Source organism: Hyperolius riggenbachi, chromosome 7 (genome assembly GCF_040937935.1).
Source record: "Hyperolius riggenbachi isolate aHypRig1 chromosome 7, aHypRig1.pri, whole genome shotgun sequence".
NCBI classification, from domain to species: domain Eukaryota; kingdom Metazoa; phylum Chordata; class Amphibia; order Anura; family Hyperoliidae; genus Hyperolius; species Hyperolius riggenbachi.
This window is the reverse complement of record NC_090652.1, coordinates 52,066,353-52,088,921: the sequence shown is the minus strand read 5'-3', so window position 1 is coordinate 52,088,921 and position 22,569 is coordinate 52,066,353. Positions and strand designations below refer to the sequence as shown.

General features: G+C 42.8%; 1 protein-coding gene across 1 annotated transcript in view; it reads right to left on the bottom strand.

Annotated features, from left to right (window-relative positions):
- The window catches only part of LOC137524318 (uncharacterized), a 66,352-nt gene that overhangs the window by 7,929 nt on the left and 35,854 nt on the right, over positions 1 to 22,569 (bottom strand). Inside the window, exons 8-12 of the mRNA XM_068244042.1 lie at positions 21,397 to 21,422; positions 14,657 to 14,936; positions 7,740 to 7,934; positions 6,136 to 6,255; positions 4,593 to 4,633 (exon numbers count right to left, since the gene is read on the bottom strand). Coding sequence (XP_068100143.1) covers positions 4,593 to 4,633; positions 6,136 to 6,255; positions 7,740 to 7,934; positions 14,657 to 14,936; positions 21,397 to 21,422 — 662 coding nt within the window. The remainder of the gene's footprint in view (positions 1 to 4,592; positions 4,634 to 6,135; positions 6,256 to 7,739; positions 7,935 to 14,656; positions 14,937 to 21,396; positions 21,423 to 22,569) is intronic.

Here is a 22,569-nt window from a genome sequence, read left to right as displayed (position 1 = left end):
CTCTACATCACAGTCAGCAGGCACATTGTCGCCAATCGGACTGCACTCACTGCTGGAGCCCCCCTTATAAAAGGCAAGGTTCTCCTGTTGTTTTACTCACTCGTCTGCCTACAGTAATTAGTTAAGGGACAGCTGCTGACAGACTCTGCTAGGGAGAGTTTAATTAGGCTCTTGTAGGCTTGTTCCTAGCTGATTGTTATTCCTTATATTACCTCTCTCTCTCTCCTCCCTCCCTCCTCCCGGAGGGAGGAGGGTCTCATCTTCCAGGCAATTGTAGTATTTCAAAAGCCAGCTTACATACCATGGCTGGGAATTGAACCCAGGCTGGGCTGGGAATTGAACCCAGGTCACAGTGTGTGGTAGATAACTCACTTAACTCACTTATATCACCAACAACACTACATGCTGAAGCCAGCCTAGCATGTACCATTATGATCAATCCAAGAAAAAAATTAGCTTGCTTAACGATTTGTAGCATGTCAAAAGCCAACTCACATTGGCTGGGAATAGAACCCAGGCCTACTGCTCTGTAGGCTGCTATCCTAACCTAAGCTAATTTTTCTCTTGGATTGATCATAATGGTACATGCTAGGCTGGCTTCAGCATGTCATGTTGGTGGTATAGTGGTTAAGTCAGTTACCTACCACACACTGAGTCCTGGGTTTAATTCCCAGCCACGGTATGTAAGCTGGCTTTTGAAATACTACAATTCCCTGGAAGATGAGACCCTCCTCCCTCCGGGAGAGAGGGAGGAGGGAGTGAGGGATTCCTGATGTCATAAAGCAGTGTAGAATTGCAATTGAACATTCAATGAGATTTCTGACCTTACCAGTGTTGCTTGCGAATTTTCGCCAAAGCCATTTTCGCATCGAAAATCCCATTTTCGATTTCGCCGAATTTTCGCGAAAATAACTACTATTTTCGCTTCAAAGGGCGAAATTTCGCATTAATATTTTCGCATTAATTTTCGCCTAAAGACCGTTTTTTCGCGTTGAATATCTAAGCCCCCTTAAAAGCTAGAATCACCAAATTTGCAGGGTATATTAAAGAGATATGTGGGTACAAGAGGAAAAATAAATTTTTCAAAAAGACCTTATAGTTTTTGAGAAAATCGATTTTAAAGTTTCAAAGGAAAAAAGTATACATGTAAATGCAGTAAATGACAGTTACTTAAAGGGATACTGTTGGAGGTGTCGGGGTAAAATGAGTTGAAGTTACCCGGGGGTTCTAGCGGTCCCCCACAGACATCCTGTGCCCACGCAGCCACTCCCCAATGCTCCGGCCCCGCCTCTGGTTCACTTCTGGAATTTCAGACTTTAAAGTCTGAAAACCACTGCGCCTGCGTTGCCATGTCCTCACTCCCGCTGATGGTACCAGGAGCATACTGCGCAGGCCCAGTATGGTCTGTGCTTGTGCCGTGTGCTCCTGGTGACATCAGGGGAAGCAAGGACATGGCAACGCAGGCGCAGTGGTTTTCAGACTTTAAAGTCTGAAATTCCAGAAGTGAACTGGAGGCAGGGCCGGAGCATTGGGGAGTGGCTGCGCGGGCACAGGATGCCTGCGGGGGACCATTAGAAGCCCCAGGTAACTTCAACTCATTTTCCCCCGACCCCCCCCCCCCCCCCTACAGTATCCCTTTAAGCAAACCTAGAGGTAGTGTAAAATTACTAATATCAAAAGAAAGGACCAAGTGCCAAGTGCAAACTGCCAAGTGCAAAGGGCCAAGTGCAAGGGCCAAGTGCAAAGGGCCAAGTGCAAAGGGCCAAGTGCATAGGCAAAGGCCCAAGTGCAAAGGGCCAAGTGCAAAGGCCCAAGTGCAAAGGGCCAATTGCACGTGCAAAGGGCCAATTGCACGTGCAAAGGGCCAAGTGCAAAGGGCCAAGTGCAAAGGGCCAAGTGCAAAGGCAAAGGGCCAATTGCAAGTGCAAAGGGCCAAGTGCAAAGGCAAAGGGCCAAGTGCAAAGGGCCAAGTGTCAAATGAAAAGGGCCAAGTGCAAAGGCAAAGGGCCAAGAGCCAAGGGCTCTTTGCACTTGGCCCTTTGCACTTGGCCCTTTTCATTTGACCCTTGGCCCTTTGCACTTGCACTTGGCCGTTTGCACTTGGCACTTGGCCCTTGGCACTTGGCCCTTGGCACTTGGCCGTTTGCACTTGGCACTTGCTCTTGGCTCTTGGCCCTTTGCACTTGGCACTCGGCCCTTTGCACTTGGCAGTTTGCACTTGACACTTAGCCCATGGCACTTACACTTGGCCCTTTCTTTTGATATTAGTAAATTTACACTACTGCTAGGTTTGCTACAGTAACTGTCATTTACTGCATTTAAATGTATACTTTTTTTCCTTTGAAACTTTAAAGTCGATTTTCTCAAAAACTATAAGGTCTTTTTGAAAAATTTCTTTTTCCTCTTGTACCCACATATCTCCTTAATATACCCTGCAAATTTGGTGATTCTAGCTTATAAGGGGGCTTAGAAATTCAACGCGAAAAAAACGGACTTTAGGCGAAAATTAATGCGAAAATATTCGGCGAATTTTCGCCTTTCGAAACGAAAATAGTACTTATTTTCGCGAAAATTCGGCGAAAAGAATATTTGCATTTTCGCTCATCACTGCTTAAAACCCTGCTTTGTATTAAATACAGAATTTTTTCTGGGACTTTTAATGTGTATTTTACTCAACCATGGCTTCCTCCAGGTATTAGACCCCTTGAAACATCGTTTCTATCATTTCTGCAGTCAGTAGAAATTTTTCTAAATTTTTAAGTTCGCCTCCCCATTGAAGTCTATTGCGGTTCGCGAAAGTTCTCGCGAACCGAACCTTCCGCGAAAATCGGAGGTTCGCGACATCTCTACTACTTGGCGGTATGGACGAACTCAGTTCGTCCATGACCGCCGCTGTGCACCGCTCCGGCCCTACTAGGCCGATTTGCACAATTTTTTATTAAAACACGCAGCTAGCACTTTGGTAGCTATGTTGTACGCGATTGCCGCCGCTCACCGCCGATGCGCCGCTACCCGCCGCGTGACAGGCCCCCCCCCCAGACCCTGTGCACAGCCTGGCTAATCAGTGCCAGGCAGCACTGAGGGGTGGATCGGGACTCCCTGTGACGTCACAACATCGATGACGTCATTCCATTCGTCGCCATGGCGACGGGGGGGAAGCCCTAAAGGAAATCCCGTTTAGAACGGGATTTCCGGATGGGCTTGGTTGCCAGTGGAGATCGGAGGGGTGAGAGGGATGCCGCAGGGAGGGGGGAATCATGTAGCTAGCGCTAGGCTAGCTACATGATTTAAAAAAAAATGAAAAAAATACTGCTGCGCCGCCACCCTGGCACAATCAATAGAATGCTAGGGTGGTTAAAGAAGAACTGTAGTGAGAGATATATGGAGGCTGCCATTTTTTTTTTAAGCAATACCAGTTGCCTGGCAGCCCTGCTGATCTATTTGGCTGAAGAAGTGTCTGAATCACACCATAAACAAGCATGTAGCTAATCTTGTCATATCTGTCAAAATTGCCAGAAAAACCTGATCTGCTGCATGCTTGTTCAGGGGCTATGGCTGAAAGTATTAGAGGCAGAGGATCAGCAGGATAGCCAGGTAACTGGTATTGCTTAAATGGAAATAAATATGGCAGCCTCCATACACCTCTCACTACAGTTCTCCTTTAAGGTGTTGTGTGTGTGTGGGGGGGGCGCCTCTAATAGCAATCAGTGTGTGACGGCTGGAGTGGCAGGGATGGAGGGGCGCACTTTGGTGTCTCAGCCGTGGCTGCTGGAGGACCTTGTCCCGGCTCTGCTCACTGGGTCCTGTTTTCTGAAGCACTTAAACAGCCAAGAAACAGTGAGAGACAGCTTGAGATATGTTTTTTTTACTGCAGGAAAGTTCAAAAGGTCATTATTTCTGCTCTGTTTTATAGCTTAAAGAATGTGCTTTGAGTCCTATGGGAGAAAAGCGCTTTACACATGTTATTGTATTGTATTGTATTGTAAATATGACACAATGATGCAATGTTAAAAAAAAAGATTGTTTTCTTTGCTACTAATGTTTAATTTGTTATTTATACTACACATTCAAATCATTATATCATACTTTTTTTTGCTTCAGGTGTGCTTTAAGGCTAGGCAACAGGGAGGTTAGTTTCATTAGGAGTAAGGAGGAGGTTTTGTACATAAGGGGCCATATGCAATTCACTTTTTCACCTGAGGTGATATTTTTACAACTTAAAATAAAATGACTTTTAAGCCCCCAGCAAGCTAACTAGTACTCAAAATATTTTTTATAGTAATTTTTGACCTACTTTTTGGTACTTTTTCTATTGCAAAGTGCTAAAAAGTTATATTAAATTGAAGATGAAAAATTATCTCCTAGGAGAAAACTCAGGTGAAAAAGTGAATTGCACATGGCCCAAGATGACTAAAAACATCTCCCATGAGAAAACTAAGGAGAAACAGTTTAACAAATTAGGTCCACAGTGCTGATACAGAGACAAAAAATACCTAGTGCCAGCACTTACCTAGCCATTGTGCTGTCCATTATGCGTACTGCTTGTAAAATAACTAACCACAATAAAAATGTGTATCAATACCCACACTTACCATTTTTCCTGCTGAACGGATAGAAGCTGGAGAGGAATTTCCTAAATAAATAAAACACAAATTAATTATGTAATATTTGCTATATTCCTAAATAATCCAAAAGTACAATATATGTCCCTCTAAATCAGTAGAAATGATGTATAATGTGGATTGGTTAAAGGGAACCTTAACTGAGAGGGGTATAGATTTTCCTTTTAAACAATACCAGTTGCCTGGCAGTCCTGCTGTTCTCTTTGGTTGCAGCAGTGGCTGAATCACACACCTGAAACAAGCATGCAGCTAATCCAGTCTGACATCAGTCAGATCCAGGGATGAGCAGAAACTACGCCAGTGCGAATTTACGCATCGTAGTTCGCAATTACACATCGTAGTTCGTAGGTGAAGTTTCAGAACTACGCTTAGGAATTTACGCGTATCGAAGTACCGTTATGCGTAGCTTACACCCACTATATGTAGTTAACATATGTATTGCGTAGTGAACTACGAATGCGTTACTCGCGTCTAATTTTCCACGTGCGATTTTATGCTTACAAATTTACGCATTGGGAAGGGGAATGTATGCATAGAAGAGTTCCCGGTATAAGCATTTAAAGAGGAATTTAATGAGTAAAATGTTCTGCTTGCGGGCATAAGCATCCGCATACACTACACTTCGCACTACGCGTAATTGCGTATTTTAATGTGTAGTCTACGAAATGCATACGAAGCGAATATTTGATTTTGAAGCCGTAGTTTGGCGAAACGTAATTGCGTAAAACTATGCGTAGTTCCAGCGTAGCGAAGTTGGCTGACTACGACCATCCCTGGTCAGAGCACCTGATCTGCATGCTTGTTGAGGGGCTGTGGCTAAAAGTATTAGAGACACAGGATCAGCAGGTGAGTCAGGGAACTGGTATTATTTTAAAAGGAGAAATCCATATCCTTCTCAGTTTAGGTTACCTTTAAAGAGTCATAGGATATTACATCACACACCGTAAACTGGTAGGCCAGGAAATATCTTGTACCTTCTTTTCGCTTATTTAATGTTAACACAAGCATTCATTTTGGTGGTTTCAGCACTGGACTTCAATGATTTCTACACAGAAAATTCAGTGTTGGACATCTTCATTATGGGGTCATTTGAGAGCTTTTGTAATGATAATGTATTTATTTAATGTGACCCTGTAAACCATAAACTTTAAAATGGCCCTGAACAGACCTAAATAATGGAATACTCAACTTACCTGGGGCTTCCTCCAGCCTCTCGTAGCCCGCAAGGTCCCTCTGTGTCCTCTGGGTCCCCTCCATTCTCCCTCTGGTGGCTCCCTAAGCTGCATGACCCAGGCCGGGAGTCATGCGCAACTGCCTTTGTGTGGCCCATCCACGCGCACCCATCACTGTGTGCGCGTGGATAATCCTACTAAATTAATTGATCAATCATACAGGAAAATTGACTACTGTATGGTCACCTTAATATTTCATTTTAGGAGATTAGATTAAGAGGTACAGTTAGGTTATGGAGAGGAATGCCTTATCAGCTAAGTTCTAAGAGATTTCCACTTACCAGATTGACTTCTGCCATCGAGAACTGGAGAATTCCGTTGTTGAGGGTACGGTGGTGGATTATTGTATTCTGGATTGGCTGGATTCAACATTCTTTCTCTGGGTTTTTCTCCTGTAAAAACTATTATATATAGTACATCAGACAGAGCAATACATTTAAAAGTAAATATGAAAAAATACACATAAACATTAGTTGGGCTGGCAAAGATTACTGGATGATAATTGTAGTTATCTGGGGCATAAGAAAGACCCTCTGGGCCCCTTATAAAATGGATAATTATGAGCTATTTCCAAAGCTGAGAAAGAAGAAGTAGATTTTTTAGTTATTGTGATTTTGTGAGAGAATTTTGAGTGATTTTGGAGGCAATTACAAGTTTTGGAGCAATTATTTAGCATATTTTGGAGCAACTGTGATTTCTGAAAAGATTGCAGTTTGCTGAAACAATTTTTTGGGGCGATCTTTGAGTGTGTTTGGAGCGATTTTGGAGGACTGCATCTTTCATACAGAAGTGAGCTCAAAATGGACACTTACCCAGGGCCAGGATGAATATAAAGAAAATATTTTTTCTTGGTGCCAGGCTTTGGACAGCGGTATTACAGGCACAGTATGTTTATTGTGAGGGCGCCAAATACATTTTTGTTTTGTTTGTTTGTTTTTTATTCATCATGTATACAGTTTAAACCCACTTTAGAAAGAACCTGAGATCAAGAGTAAAAGTATATTTATACTTATCTGGGGCTTTCTTCAGCCCCATGAGGTCCATGGGCTTCCTCACTGTCCTCTCGGGCTGGACGCGTTCTTATATACATGTGGGGCTCAACCGTGCTTGCAAGCCCCACCATGGTACCACAGTCAGGATCTCCTGGATACAGGAGCGCGGCAGGGGCAAGGCTGCGCATGCACAAAAGCCCACAACTGGCCGCAACTGTCCAGATTACCAGGACTGATTAGAAGATGATGGAGTGGCCGGAGAGTACATGGCCTCAAGGGGTTGAAGGAAGGCAAGTATAAATATACTCTTACCTTTGATCTAAGGTACCCTTTAAAGAGACTCTGTACTTAAAAAAGCCCTCTGGGGGATACTTACTCCTGTCCCCTGTAGCTATGGGGAATCCATCGCTGGCTCCCCCAAAACCTCCCCTACAAGCTTGACAAGCTGTGAGTTATTTACCTCTCTGCGATCCTGTGCAGGCGCACCAGCGGCTTTTCATTTGGGTAAGGCGTAAATACCCAAAGCCAATCATATCCGCTCTGCTGCGCAGGTGCAAAGGGTCAAATTCGGCTATTTCTGCCTTAACCCGAACAGAGAGCATCTAGTGCGCCTGCGCAGGAACTCAGCAAGTAAACATTTACCTTGCCACAGTTCAGGGGGCTGTAGCGCTGGATTGCCGGGACACCGGATGACGGGGAAACCTCATTAGGATCCAGAGGCTTCCCTCTCCCAAGGTAAGTATCTCCCAGAGGGTTCTTTTTTTTTAAATTACAGATTTTCTTTAAAGTAAGGTATATTCTACAATGTTATTCCTCAACCCTAATTAGATCGGCATCATTCTTAAACTATAAAAACAACTACTTTTATGGAAGAGACCAAAACTGTGTCATACCTTCCCCTCTAAGAATGCTCCTCAGGGGATTCAGCTTCGTCATTAGTGTCATTCTGTTGGCTTTCTCTGGCATGGATAAGAGGAGAGCATCAGAGGACCACCTTTTAATGCTTGGCTGTGACTGAAGGATGCTATGTTTCTCCTCATCGCTGCTGTCATCCAAGTCATCAATCAGCACAAGAACATTTTTTCGACCTGATGAAACATACATAAAAATATATTTAAAAACTTAAAGGGCATCTGAAGAGAAAATAAACTTATGATATAATGATTTGTATGTGTAGTACTGCTAAGAAATAAAACATTATTAGCACAGATATGAGTCTCATATTGTTTCCAGTACAGGAAGAGTTAAGAGACTTCAGTTATCTATGCAAAGGCGCTTCTGTGAATTCTGTGACTTTATAAAGTCATGGACAGCACTGTCTTTAGAAAGTTCTTATCTTAGCTGTCTCTCACTGACTTCATTCAGGGCCACTTGAAACAAAAAGAAAAACCGAGAGCCCAATATAGTGCAGTAAGTCTAACAATTGTTGGCAAAATAATTAACAGATGTGGATATACTCACAAACACGGGTTACCACATAGGCAACGACTTGAAATGCAGGTGGGGAGCATTAGAACCTGACCCCACTCAGGTTTAAGAAGTCGCTCTCTGTAGATAGAAAGAAGGGGACAGTCCCCTCCACCCAAGGTGGACTATATACTGTGCAAATTTGGACAGTGGCGCCAGGCAGGTTAAAATTATCTAAAAACAACCAAAAAGGATGAGTACAGGTGGACTTACAATTTATTTTGGCACTCCGCAACGCGTTTCGCAGGTATAACCCGCTTCATCAGGCAAGGAGTGCAAACTCAAAAAGGTCCAATAGTGGCAATGCGCCTCTGTAGAAACGCGTTGCGGAGTGCCAAAATAAATTGTTATTTGCGATTTGAACAATCTCGATTGTCCATCATTTCAGGAGGTAAGTCCACCTGTACTCCTCCTTTTTAGTTGTTTTTAGATCATTTTAACCTGCCTGACGCCTCTGTCCAAATTTTCATTCAGGGCCAGTTCTAGACTTTCTGCTGCCTGAGGCAAACTTGTGATGTGCCCTCACCCCCTGATTTGGAATGATCACACAGTGCCGACAATGTAACCTGCTTCATTTAATGTTCTCACATGACATGCTGCAGCTCAACACAATAGCACACTGGCAGGCTGTAAGTCTGTCATAAACAAACTGCTCCCCTTCAGCCACTCCATTCCTCCTCAGGAAGGTACACACAGTATAAATGTGCTGCCCCTGAAATCTCTGCGCCTGATGCAAATGTTTCACCTTGCTTCATGAAGAAACCGACCCTGACTTAATTGTCCATTTTCAAGCTGCATATATTTACATAACAATTTACATAAATCTGCAAAAAGTCAGAAATATTTGCATCTCATTGATCATTTCTAATAGCAACGACACCAGTAAAATGGCAAAATATGATCGGAGGTAGTTGTCTTCCTCTTTCTCCCATAGTCTGCAGCCAGTCTACCTTGCTTTGCTGCTGGGTAAATCAGAAATAACCATTGGCTGCAGGGTAAGTGGTAATTACGGTAAGTGTAGCTGCTGCGGCCCACTCCTCCCCACTGTAACGTATGTGGGGACCCCATGCTCGGGCCCCCTGAGTGATAATTGCACCCCTATACCACACAGTAGTGAAAACAATGGTAATAGATAGGAACAGTTGCTGAATCCTCAATGTCTTTCTTGACAACCTCTACAATATCCCTCTCTTAGAATGGCATCTCTCACCATTCCTATCTCATCCACTGACATATTCTAACAGAGGCCAATGTGTCAAAGTGCTAGTTTTTATATTCAGGGGGCTATTTGTTGTCTGATTGGTTTATAGTAATGATGTTTCTGATTGAATAGTCTTGCATGGAATCCTGGGAGTCCTAATATGGAGTGAAAGAAAAAAAGCTCCCTTTTTTTTTTCTTCAAATTTTCACATTAGCATGCCCATTTTGGACACAGCCCTTAGTTTCTAGAACCAAAATGTAGGTATCAGTTATTTTCTTACATCCGTTTTCAGCGGCCATATTGTAAAAATACAAAGAATTTGCAATGTATTTGCTACAAAATTATGAGTTACCTCAGCATACTGCACACCACTATAGCAAGGTGCGCGTTACGGAGTGCACTAATAGGGTAATGTGAGCTTCCCCCATGCCGTTAGTGCCGGAAAATTTGCCATGCACTGACTGCGCACAGCAACTGAACAGCTGCGTTAACATTAGGTCCCTTATCTTGCTATCTCACATTAATTATCTCTCCTTATGAGATGGGGAAGAGTTTGTGTGCATGGATAGGGAACTGGCTAATGGACAGAAAACAAAGAGTTGTGGTCAATGGATCGTACTCAAAATGGGAGACTGTTAGCAGTGGGGTCCCACAGGGGTCTGTACTGGGTCCAGTGCTCTTCAATGTATTTATTAATGACCTAGTAGATGCAGTAGTGAGCAATGTTGCTATTTTTGCAGATGATACAAAATTGTGCAGAATCATCAACTCTCAGGAAGATAGTGTCATATTGCAACAGGATCTGGATAGGATGGCTATATGGGCACATACATGGCAGATGAAATTCAATGTTGACAAATGTAAAGTCATGCATTTTGGTCGTACCAATGGTCTAGCACCATACAAAATAAATGGGATACAGTTGGGAACATCAAACTTGGAGAAGGACTTAGGAGTACTCATCGACAACAAGTTAAATAATCGTACTCAATGCCAAGCCGCTGCAGCTAAAGCGAACAAAATTTTGGGATGCATTAAAAGGGAAATAAAAACTCGAGATGCTAGCATAATATTGCCCCTGTTTAACTCTCTAGTAAGGCCACATCTGGAATATGGAATTCAGTTCTGGGCACCACATTACAAAAAAGATATTGCAGTTTTAGAGCAGGTGCAGAGACAAGCTACAAAATTGATACGTGGGATGGAAGGTCTCGCTTACCAAGAAAGGTTAGATAAACTGGGTTTATTTAGTCTAGAGAAAAGACGCCTTAGAGGAGATCTAAATAACATGTATAAATACATCAGAGGGCAATATAATAGCTTGGCGGATGAGCTTTTTATCCCTTCTCAAAGGACTAGAGGACATGAGCTGCGCATGGAGGAAAAACGTTTTAGCCATTTATTTAGGAAAGGGTTCTTTACAGTAAGAGTGATTAAGGTGCAGAATGCATTGCCACAGGAAGTCGTTATGGCAAACTCTATACCTGCATTTAAAGGGGGCTTAGATGCTTTCCTTGCGTTGAAAGACATCCATGGCTACAATTACTAGGTTATGCCTAATGATGTTGATCCAGGGATTTTATCTGATTGCCATCTGGAGTTGGGAAGGAATTTTTCCCTTTTGGGGCTAATTGGACCATGCCTTGTGGGGGTTTTTTCGCCTTCCTCTGGATCAACAGGGATATGTGAGGGAGCAGGCTGGTGTTGTACTTTATACTGGTTGAACTCGATGGACGTATGTCTTTTTTCAACCAAAATAACTATGTAACTATGTAACTTATCCATTTATGTAAGTCAGAAGAAAAAGGTAGTCGGCACCACAAATATATGAAAGCTCTTATTGATGCTTTATGATAAAATGTAGCCACAGATGACAGCCTGCTGTTTTGAAGGACTTTTCCTTACTCAAAGCTGCAATACTGCTGAGCGCAAGGCAACAAAGAACGCACATATTTATATACTAGACCAGTGATCTGCAAACGTGGTTCTGCAGATGTTCAGGAACTACAAGTCCCACAATGCATTTGCCTTTATGAATCATGACTCTGGCTGTCAGACTCCCACACTTCATTGTGTGACTTGTAGTTCCTTAACAGCTGGAGAGCCAAGTTTGCACATCACTGTACTAGACCAATGGCTAAGTCACCAATTACTGTCGTTTCTGGCCACACACCTCAGTTACTGGTCTTGGCGCTCATTTGTAATCCAGAGCTAGGTAGATGTCTCTTTCCCCTCTCTTGTAAATGGGCTTAGTATGGATGTCACATGCACAGGGGGCTGTCCCTTACTCCTAGTGGGATTTCCTATCTAGGGATGGTCTGAAATGGTCATTTATGAACATTCGGATTTCCTCCAATGCCAATTTCCCGATTTCTGTTTTTCTGTTTTTCCGATTCCTGATTTTCTGATTTTTCAATTGCTGAGTATTTTTTTTTTTTTTTTGCATTAGACAATGCAAAAAAATGACAAAAAAATAGAAAAGAAAAACAGAAAAATAGATAGAAAAACAGTATCTTGTGATTGGTCTAAAATTACTGCAGTAATCCAATTTTTGCTGAAAAATTCTCTGATTGGTCCAATGCTTTCAAGTTCTGTGACTGGGCTAAAATTACCAAGTTAAGGTAAATTGGATCTCTTCGTACATCCGATTTCCGAATTCTGGTTGCAAATGCTGATTTCCATTTGCAGACATTTTAAATATGCAGAATCTAAATGAGCATCCCTTTTTCCATCAAGTCCATTCTCAACTGCTGCATTGCTCATTGGCTGACAGGATCTACGACAGTCATTGGTGAGTATAAATGTTTGCTTTCTGTGTTGTCTTGTATTCAGCAGTAATGCAGCACTGAGTAAGAATAAGTCCTCCGTAACAGGTCTGCTGTGGCTGCATTTTATCATGAAGAATCAATAAAAGAGCTTTCATATATTGGCATGCAGACTACTTTTTGCTTTCGGGTTGCTGGTCTTAAGATGAAAAATACATTTGATATGAAGGCACTCTTCCTCTCTTCAGTGGGTGCTGTTCCTACAACTGCTGTAGACTGTCCATGTCCATTTACCTAATATGTTAGCTCTCCTTACAGTTAAGGTGAAAAATAAGTAAGAGGACATTGGCCTCAATTTACTAAGATCCTGCTGGTGATAATAAGGCAAGAGAAAACTTGCCACTACTCATCGATGTTGCCTTATTAAGGTGTAGAGATACGTTTTCACAGTGAGACAGGTATCTTCTGACTTCAGTCCTTAAGTTACCTCCTTCGTAGTTATTTTCACATGCAGTTAATTAACAGCCTATCTTTAAAGGTGCGTACACACGACGGACTGGAGGAAACGACAGGCGGATCGCTCAGGAACAGCCGTATTAGTCTGCCGACAGACTGTACACACGCCGGACTATCGCTGGAACGCCCGCCCAGCGGGAGGTGACGACGGACCCGTCGTTTCCTCCAGTCCGGCGTGTGTACGCACCTTAACTTTAGAATTCTGTAGTTATGTTAAGGATTGAAATGTTAACTTTAGAGATCTCTCCTTAACTCATCTCGGATCCTTAAAGAGGATCCGAGATGAAAAAATAACTATAACAAGTAACTTGTCTATATATCGTATCTAAAGATTAGATAGTTTACACAGCAAATCTAGCTGCAAACAGCTTAAAATAAAAAATGATTATTTCTTTCTGTGATACAATGACAGCAGCCATGCTAATTGTAAACATTGCACAGAGGCAGGCTTATCTGCATCTTGAGCAAAAAAAACCTAATCCCCCTCCTCCCTCCTCCCCTCTGCCTCTGAAATCTCTGGCTAGTAATACCTCCCCCTCCTCCTGCCCAGACTGAGCTCCCATGAGCCCTTGCTACTGTGTGAAAGTGCCTTGGCTCTCTGAAAACCTGTGGACATGGCTTATTTAGTTTATATGGAATTAGAATATTAAAACAAAAACAAAAAAAGTATTTGGCTTGAGGAATGCCCTATAAACAATAGGAAAGGAACACAATTATGCAATAAGTAAAAGTTCATCTCAGATCTGCTTTAACCACTTCGCCATATCTGGACGCATATATCCGTCCAGATAGGCAGTGGTGCTGCAGCCGTGTGGTGCGCGCGATCGGGCGCGCGCCCGCGCGCGCCCCCGCTGCCTCCCGCTGCCCCCCCGATCAGTGAATGGGAATATAATTCCCATTCACCGATCCAAGTCCCCGGCAGAAATACCGACGCTTTCTCATCAGAGAGCGTGGTGTTTCTGCCCCCAGGAAACAACTTCTCTTCATTTTAGTTCCTAGATGCGACATCGTTCGCATCTAGGAACTTTTTGAATGTGGCCATCTTGTGGCCAAATAGTAAACTGCACCCACATACCTGAATTGAATAAAAAATACATTATTTTACATCTAAAATTGGCTATTTACCTCCCAAACTAAAATTACCCAAATACATTTTTGTATTAAAAAAAATAATAAAAAAAATTACAATTAAAAAAAAAAAAACTACATAAATAGTTACCTAAGGGTCTGAACTTTTTAAATATACATGTCAAGAGAGTATCTTATTACATTTTTTTAAAATTATAAGCTTGTAAATAGTGATCGACGCAAATTGAAAAAATGCACCTTTATTTCTAAATAAAATATCGGCGCCATAAATTGTGATAGGGACGTAATTTAAATGGTGTAATAAGCGGGACAAATGGGCACATAAAATACATGGGTTTTAATTACTGTAGCATGTATTAATTTTAAACTATAATGGCTAAAAACTGAGAAATAATGTTTTTTTTCCATTTCTATCTTAATCTTCCTGTTAAAATGTATTTACAGTAAAGTGGCTCTTAGCAAAATGTACTACCTAAAGAAAGCTTAATTAGTGGCGGAAAAAACGAGATATAGATCAATTAATTTTGATAAGTAGCGATAAAGTTATTAGCGAATGAATGGGAGGTGAACATTGCTTGGATGCATAAGATTTTCGAAGCTGTAGGCTGAAGTGGTTAAAGACAGAAGAGTTAACTTTGCCTGAGGCAAATTGTTTAGTGAATACTACATGCCTCATCACCATGGTTGATAACACTAGAAACAGCTCAGAAATGTTATTAAAGACAAGAGATAATCTTAGTGAATTGAGGCCATGATTGATTTATTGAATTACCAAGTTCTTCACAAAGGCTCTGCAATTCCTCATCATAAAGAGACTCTTTCACATCGGTGATGTTCACTCTTCCTCTGTTCCTGGTGTGATAAATAATCCCGAATGTGCACTGGGAGATGTCGTCTCTGAGCTGCTGGTAGCCATTGTTTGTGATGTAAAAATTCCGAACATCTACGACACAGTCCTGGAAATCCTCCTTCAGCACTCTAATCAGCCAGGAATAGTCTTGCTCCCCCGATCTGGAGAAAATCCCAACCATGTGTCTTCTGCCCATTGGATTCTGGAGAGTCAGAAATGGGAAACAAAATAATGATTCATTCTTTAAAGTAATACTGGAAATTCAGGTGAAGGACATTTTTTTTGACATTCTGTTGTTGTGTTTTTTAATTTATCTCTAGCCAGGGGACATAACAATCACCCCTGCAGCCCCCATGACTACAGGGGTGCCCCGGGGCGTACAGGGGACCGGGCCCACCCATGCAAGTTGATCACAGGTGGGCCCAGCAGAAATAGCCAAGCCCAATGGAGTCAGCATTACTGCGCAGGTGAAAGGCGTTTGTGCCTGTGCTGTAGAGCGGACCTTAGTGGGCTCGGCTAATTCTGACGGAGCCCGAGCAGAAAGCCACTAGAGCATATGCAAGGTTCACCTACAAGCGCCAACAAGGGGATTTTCAGGGGAGACTGCTGGATCCCCTCTCCTGAGGAGAATTGGGGAAGCCTCTTTAGGATCCAGAGGCTTCTCCCTCCCAAGGTCAGTACCCCCTACAGGCACTTGTTTTTTGCTTCAGGTACACTTTATCGTGCACATTTAACACTAATACACTGCATGCAGTGCAGGACCGTACCACGATCCCTATAATGCAACGTACCCGCTGCACTGTGAACATTCTATGTCAGTACACTATAGAATAAAATTGCACTCGGCACTCAGAAAGTATCTTCAGAGGGAGGGGGGAGGTCAAACAGCACCTGTATAAGTTTTGTGGTTTGCACTCCAATGGAACACCTGTATGTAGAGATGAGCGTAATGGCGTAATTACGATTTCGCGAAATTTCGTGTAATTACGTTTATGGCCGTAAGTACATAATCGTAATGAAGAAGGATTTCGCGAAATTTCGCGAAAGCGTAATTTTCGCTTAATTTTCGCATTGCAACAGGTATTACGAAATTAATGCGTATGGCCATGCTCCCGAAGCAGAAAAGTTGACGCATGGATCAATGTTAGGTAGCCGCCGACTTTAAGGGTTAATAGCAAAGCCCCCTTAAATGCTAAGAGCCTCAAATTTGGAGAATATATTAAGGAGATCAGAAGGAATAAGAGGAAAAAATTTTTTTTCAAAAAGACCTTATAGTTTTTGAGAAAATCGATTTTTAAGTTTCAAGGGCGAAAATGTCTTTTAAATGCGGAAAATGTCAGTTTTTTTTGCACAGGTAACAATAGTGTATTATTTTCATAGATTCCCCCAAGTGGGAAGAGTTTTACTTACTTCGTTCTGAGTGTGGGAAATATTTAAAAAAAACGACGTGGGGTCCCCCCTCCCAGACCTCTTTAACCCCTTGTCCCCCATGCAGGCTGGGATAGCCAGAATGCGGAGCACCGGCCGCGTGGGGCTCCGCACCCTGACTATACCAGCCCGCATGGTCCATGGATTGGGGGGTCTCGGAAGGGGAGGGGCAGCCAAGCTTTCCCCTCCCCCTCCGAGCCCTTGTCCAATCCAAGGACAAGGGGCTCTTCTCCACCTCCGATGGGCGGTGGAGGTGGAGGCCGCGATTTCCTGGGGGGGAGGGTTCATGGTGGAATCTGGGAGTCCCCTTTAAAAAGGGGTCCCCCAGATGCCCACCCCCCCTTCCAGGAGAAATGAGTATAGAGGTACTTGTACCCCTTACCCATTTCCTTTAAGAGTTAAAAGTAAATAAACACACAAACACTTAGAAAAAGTATTTTAATTGAACAAAAAACATAACCACGAAAAAAGTCCTTTAATATTCTTAATTAAACATTAATACTTACCTGTCCCTTTAAATAAATGATCCCACGCAATATCCTCGGAAATGTTCTATCAGTTACAATGTAACAAAGTTATTACAATGTAACAACTTTGTTACATTGTAACTACGCCGCACCCGACGTCACTCGCTGCCGCCGCATACGCGTCTGCGCTGCACGGACCCGACAGAGCTCTGAGCTATATAGCTCAGAGCTCTGAGAAGCATCTTTGTATTTTGGCTCCAAGGAGCCCCATTGGTCCTTAGCAGACCAATGGGGTTCCTTCAAATCAGAAGGAACCCCATTGGTCTGCTAAGGACCAATGGGGCTCCTTGGAGCCCAAATACAAAGATGCTTTAGAGAGCTCTGAGCTATAGCTCAGAGCTCTGTCGGGTCCGTGCAGGACGCTAAGTCCCCGCAGCTCCCGCTGCCCTCCCCGCCTCTCCCACATGTCACCCACATGTCACCCACATGTGGGTGACATGTGGGTGACAGATGTGGGCGGGGTGGACAGCGGGGGCCAGCGGGGACTTAGCGTCCTGCACGGACGCGTATGCGGCGGCTGAGCGGCGAGTGGCATCGGGTGCGGCGTAGTTACAATGTAACAAAGTTGTTACATTGTAATAACTTTGTTACATTGTAACTGATAGAACATTTCCGAGGATATTGCGTGGGATCATTTATTTAAAGGGACAGGTAAGTATTAATGGTTAATTAAGAATATTAAAGGACTTTTTTCGTGGTTATGTTTTTTGTTCAATTAAAATACTTTTTCTAAGTGTTTGTGTGTTTATTTACTTTTAACTCTTAAAGGAAATGGGTAAGGGGTACAAGTACCTCTATACTCATTTCTCCTGGGAGGGGGGGTGGGCATCTGGGGGACCCCTTTTTAAAGGGGACTCCCAGATTCCACCATGAACCCTCCCTCCCAGGAAATCGCGGCCTCCACCTCCACCGCCCATCGGAGGTGGAGAAGAGCCCCTTGTCCTTGGATTGGACAAGGGCTCGGAGGGGGAGGGGAAAGCTTGGCTGCCCCTCCCCTTCCGAGACCCCCCAATCCATGGACCATGCGGGCTGGTATAGTCAGGGTGCGGAGCCCCACGGGGCCGGTGCTCCGCATTCTGGCTATCCCAGCCTGCATGGAGGACAAGGGGTTAAAGAGGTCTGGGAGGGGGACCCCACGTCGTTTTTTTTTTATATTTTCAACACTCAGAACGAAGTAAGTAAAACTCTTCCCACTTGGGGGAATCTATGAAAATAATACACTATTGTTACCTGTGCAAAAAAAACTGACATTTTCCGCATTTAAAAGACATTTTCGCCCTTGAAACTTAAAAATCAATTTTCTCAAAAACTATAAGGTCTTTTTGAAAAAAAAATTTTCCTCTTATTCCCACTGATCCCCTTAATATACCCTGGGAATTTGGTGTTCCTAAACTTTAAGCAGGCTTTGCTATTAACCATTAAAGTCGGCGGGTTTTTTTAAATGTTTACATTTTTCCTTTGAAACTTTAACATCGATTTTCTCAAAAACTATAAGGTCTTTTTGAAAAAAAATGTTTTCCTCTTTTTACTCCTGATCTCCTTAATATATTCTCCAAATTTGAGGCTCTTAGCATTTAAGGGGGCTTTGCTATTAACCCTTAAAGTCGGCGGCTTTTTTATATTATACGGAGCGTTACGGTTTAACGCGAAATTACGGTAGCGTTTAATGCGAAATTACGGCATGAACGAAACGCGAAATTACGTGTTGAAAATTACGCTTACGGTATTTTCAATTACGATTTTAATGGCAATTACGCTACTGTAATTTCGCATCGTAATCGCAAATTTCGCATGCGTAATTTTAGTAATGCGAAATTACGAAAATTTCAGCTCAACTCTACCTGTATGGAGGCTTTATTGGGCAAGCCAAATGACGTGCAGCCGGAAACACATAGGCAGAAAACACTCGGCAAAATCTCTGTACATTGAGGTAGACCGGACACTGTCACGTATATGCTTTATTGCCTCTGTAGCCATACACATAGATTGTCTTCATGTCAATGATACAATGCATCTGCCATACAAAAAATCAATCAAACCTGATGGATCTGGTGCTGGGGTGCTGGGGATGGTGGTGACCATGGGAGAAAGGTGGACGGCACAACAGCCGTTTCACGCCTGACTGGCGCTTGCTCACGTGCGTGTCCTGTACAACGGCGGCCGGTGATCCATTTTTATATGGCAGATGTATTGTATCGTTGACATGAAGACAATCTATGTGTATGGCTACAGAGGCAATAAAGCATATACGTGACATTGACCGGTCTACCTCAATGTACAGAGACTGTGAACATTACATAGGTGGTGCATTGCTGTGAGCCGCATTACAAAGCGGCCGTTACACCGCACCACAATGCACCACTGTGAATGTGGCCTTATAGTGGAGCCTAAGAAATATTGCCATTAAAATACAATTGAAGTGAGATGAATACAAAGGCTGACATATGTATTTCCTTTTACACAATACCTGTTGCCTGGCAGCCCTGCTGATCTCTTTGGCTACAGTGCAGTAACATTGGAATCATACACCTGCAGCAAATCTGGTCTAGCCATCAGTACACCTAATCTGCATGCTTGTTCAGGGGCTAAATGGCTAAAAGTATTAAAGACAATTGATCAGCAGGATTGCCAGGCAACTGGTATTGTTTTACATATGTCAGCCTCCATATGTCTCACTTTAGGTTTCCTTTAGACAGGAAAATTACATTTGCTGATGCCTGATGCAGTCCATGATTCAAGATAGCTAGCAGTCTTATTAAAGTGGTCTAAAACTCTGACATAACATTCAATAAAAATGTGTTTTCCTGCTTTTATTACTTATACAGTTATCATATTTGCTTTTGTGCACAATTAATATTTTCTGTCTACAAATTCCAAGATTCCAAAGCGTAGTTTATCTTACCATGAAAGCTGCCATTGGATTTTATTCCAGCTGCTTTTTACTATATATTAAGGCCTCATTTACAGTAGGACGTTGCGTTTCAGTGTGACATTAAGGTCGCACAACGCGGCTCTAACGCAACGCATATAGACTTTAACTTGGGCATTATTATGCGTTCTTTAACACTGCGTTAAGTGTTATGACGTACACGTGGTGCAACCTTATTGGCGCTCTTTACATGTGATGTTAATGTTCCACATTAAATACTAACAAAAATAAACAAATTAGGATTCACGTTATAACAGTGATTATGTCGGATACTGCAAATAAACAAAAATCCCCCCAAAAATATATAAAAAAAAAACAACAGCATGTGCAATAACAAAATAAACACAATAAACACAAAACATGTGTATTTACGATGGAACGAAAACGGCGCATAAGCATGTGCAACACAAATAAGGCAGCAGATTCATTGCTAATGAGCATGAAACAGCATGCAGAGCACGTTCTAATCACGCTACACGTTACACACAAAGCAACGTGTGCACTGTGAATGTCGCACAGACTTAGTATTGCTGTGCGGTAGTCTGTGTTGAAACATTTTCTAACATGCGACTTTAACGTCGCATTGTGAAAGATGCTTAAATCTTCTAGTGAGCTGTTCTGAACTGTGCGTGTGTGCTTGAAGCGGAGAGAGCGTTCAGAGAGTTCGTTTTCAGTTGTTACACTGTGTTTACACACAATGGGCTTGATCCACAAAGCCGTGCTAACTCATAGCACGGTCGCGCTGGAATTTTGCGAGGGTTATAACGTGCAGAACTTTTTTACACGCAATCGTGAATTTTCGTGCACTAACATGAATTTTTGCATGCAAACACTTTTTTGTGCGTGAACATTCACGATTAAGTGCGAAAAATGTTACGTGCATTGTAATGCGCGCAAAATGCTAGCGTGACCGTGCTAGGACTTAGCACGGCTTTGTGAAGCCCTATGTAACAACTTTGGAATGTAAACAAAGATGCTGTTATCTCCAGTCTGGATGCAGATTTGAAGCTGAATAGCCTTTCCATAGCAGGACAAAGTGCTAAGTTCAACCATTTTGTTGATTTTCTGTTAAAAAAAAATGTCTGGAATAGTAGCCTTAATGCTGTAAGGTACCTTTTAGAGCAAAGTAGAAATGCTGACTTTCAGACCACTTTAAAGGCCGGTTCAGATGGACAGAAGCCTGTGTCTGTCCTCGTCTTTTTCTGCTGGGATCCACTGCATGGTCTCATTGCATTTACCATCAATTGCCGTCAAAGCAGTGGCACAGCAATAGGGGTTGCATAGGTTGCAACCACATTGGGGTCCTTGAGCCTTGGGCCCCGAGGGTACCTCACTCAACCACAGCATTAGCTCTTTATTGGTTCTGTGCTGGGTAATAATAAGTTCTATAGATGCTTTGAATGGTAGTAATCATTAAAACGCTGTCCTACATCCCCTTCTTGCACCTCTGACACTATGGTTTTCCTTGGAAGGTATTGGAGCGCCGTATCAGTTATGTATAGAGTGCTTGGGGGACCCCAATGTAAAACTTGCACTGGGGCTCTCAGCTCCTTAGCTACGCCACTGTGTCGAAGCATGTAGCTTCTAGCCTGGGTTCTGTCCATGGTTCTGTATCCCTCAAGGTGCAACAACAAACTGATTGGAAACGATGCTAAACATTTTTTCTGCTTAGTACCAGAAAAGTATTTGGCAATTGGCATTATAAAAATGAGACGCCAGCAGCCAGCCGTGTGAACCAGCCCGAAAGGAAACCGGAAGTACCATTGTTACTCTCTTACCTGTGGCATGTCAGCAGGTTCATAACCTGTAGGAGAAAAATACATGCAGTGTTAATCCACTTGGAAGAAACATTTGATATAAGTTAATGTAGTCAGGGAAGAAGTATATTGAGTTGGCACATATAAGGGCAGCAAACATGGTAAGAAAATACAAGGCAATGGAGTAGAAGTGGAAACATGTAAGATGTGTACCTTAGAAGGGCAATATAGGTTTTTAGGAAGGGGGGGAAGGAAGTGGTGGAGAGTAAAGCCCTAATTACAGTACCATACATACCTAGTTGTTTTTGGTCACAATGAGTCACCTGGGTACTCTGTACTACTCAGTTCACACTGTCTGATGCCACCTGAATATCACTGTCAGAACTGCTACTACTGGCCCTTCTACCTGACTGTGGCTCTCAGGTTGTATCAACATCATCATCATCATAATTTCCTTCATCACTATTATTTCTGCCAATCTCATCATAAGCAACCAGTGCTAAAGAATCCTCCCGTACTTCCCCAACTCCCATTAAGTTCTACTGTGTTCTATTTTTGAGAGATAAATCTTCTGTCTCATTAAAAAAGCTTGGGGGACTCTGTGGGAGGTAAAGGCACAATTGGTATAGTGACAGTTGGACAGGTGGTAGACCTTTGCACCACCTCCTTAATAGTACCTACAGAGGAGCATGCTGGCATTGAGTCCTGGAAGACCCATTCCAAAGTAATGTTAGCACCATGTAACTCTGCATGGCATGGCCATGCTACCTCTGTCAAATACATGCTTTAAGATATAGATCGCTAAACTCTTTGTGTTGTGGGCTGCCTTGAAGTTGTTGCTGGGCTACACTGGTGAGTGCTGTGAAACTGCAAACCCTCCCAGACCTGCCAGCTCGAGCAGAACCACATTTCACTTTGAGTCTCCCTTTCATTTTTATTTATTTTTTTACAGCTGTCTCACACAAATGACTGTCACTCAGGTTCACTGGGAGGGAGAAGGCGCCCAAAAAAATAACCATGGATGTAATAATATAAAATGGCTTACCTCTAAGAAGAAGGGGTAAAGCCAATATAAGAAATACATTTTAACAATCAGACACAAAAATGATAACGCGTTTCGCAGAGCACAGTCTGCTTCCTCAGATCAAATAAAGCAGCATCTGGGTAGCCAAGGTGCAGAGCTTTTTTAGGCAC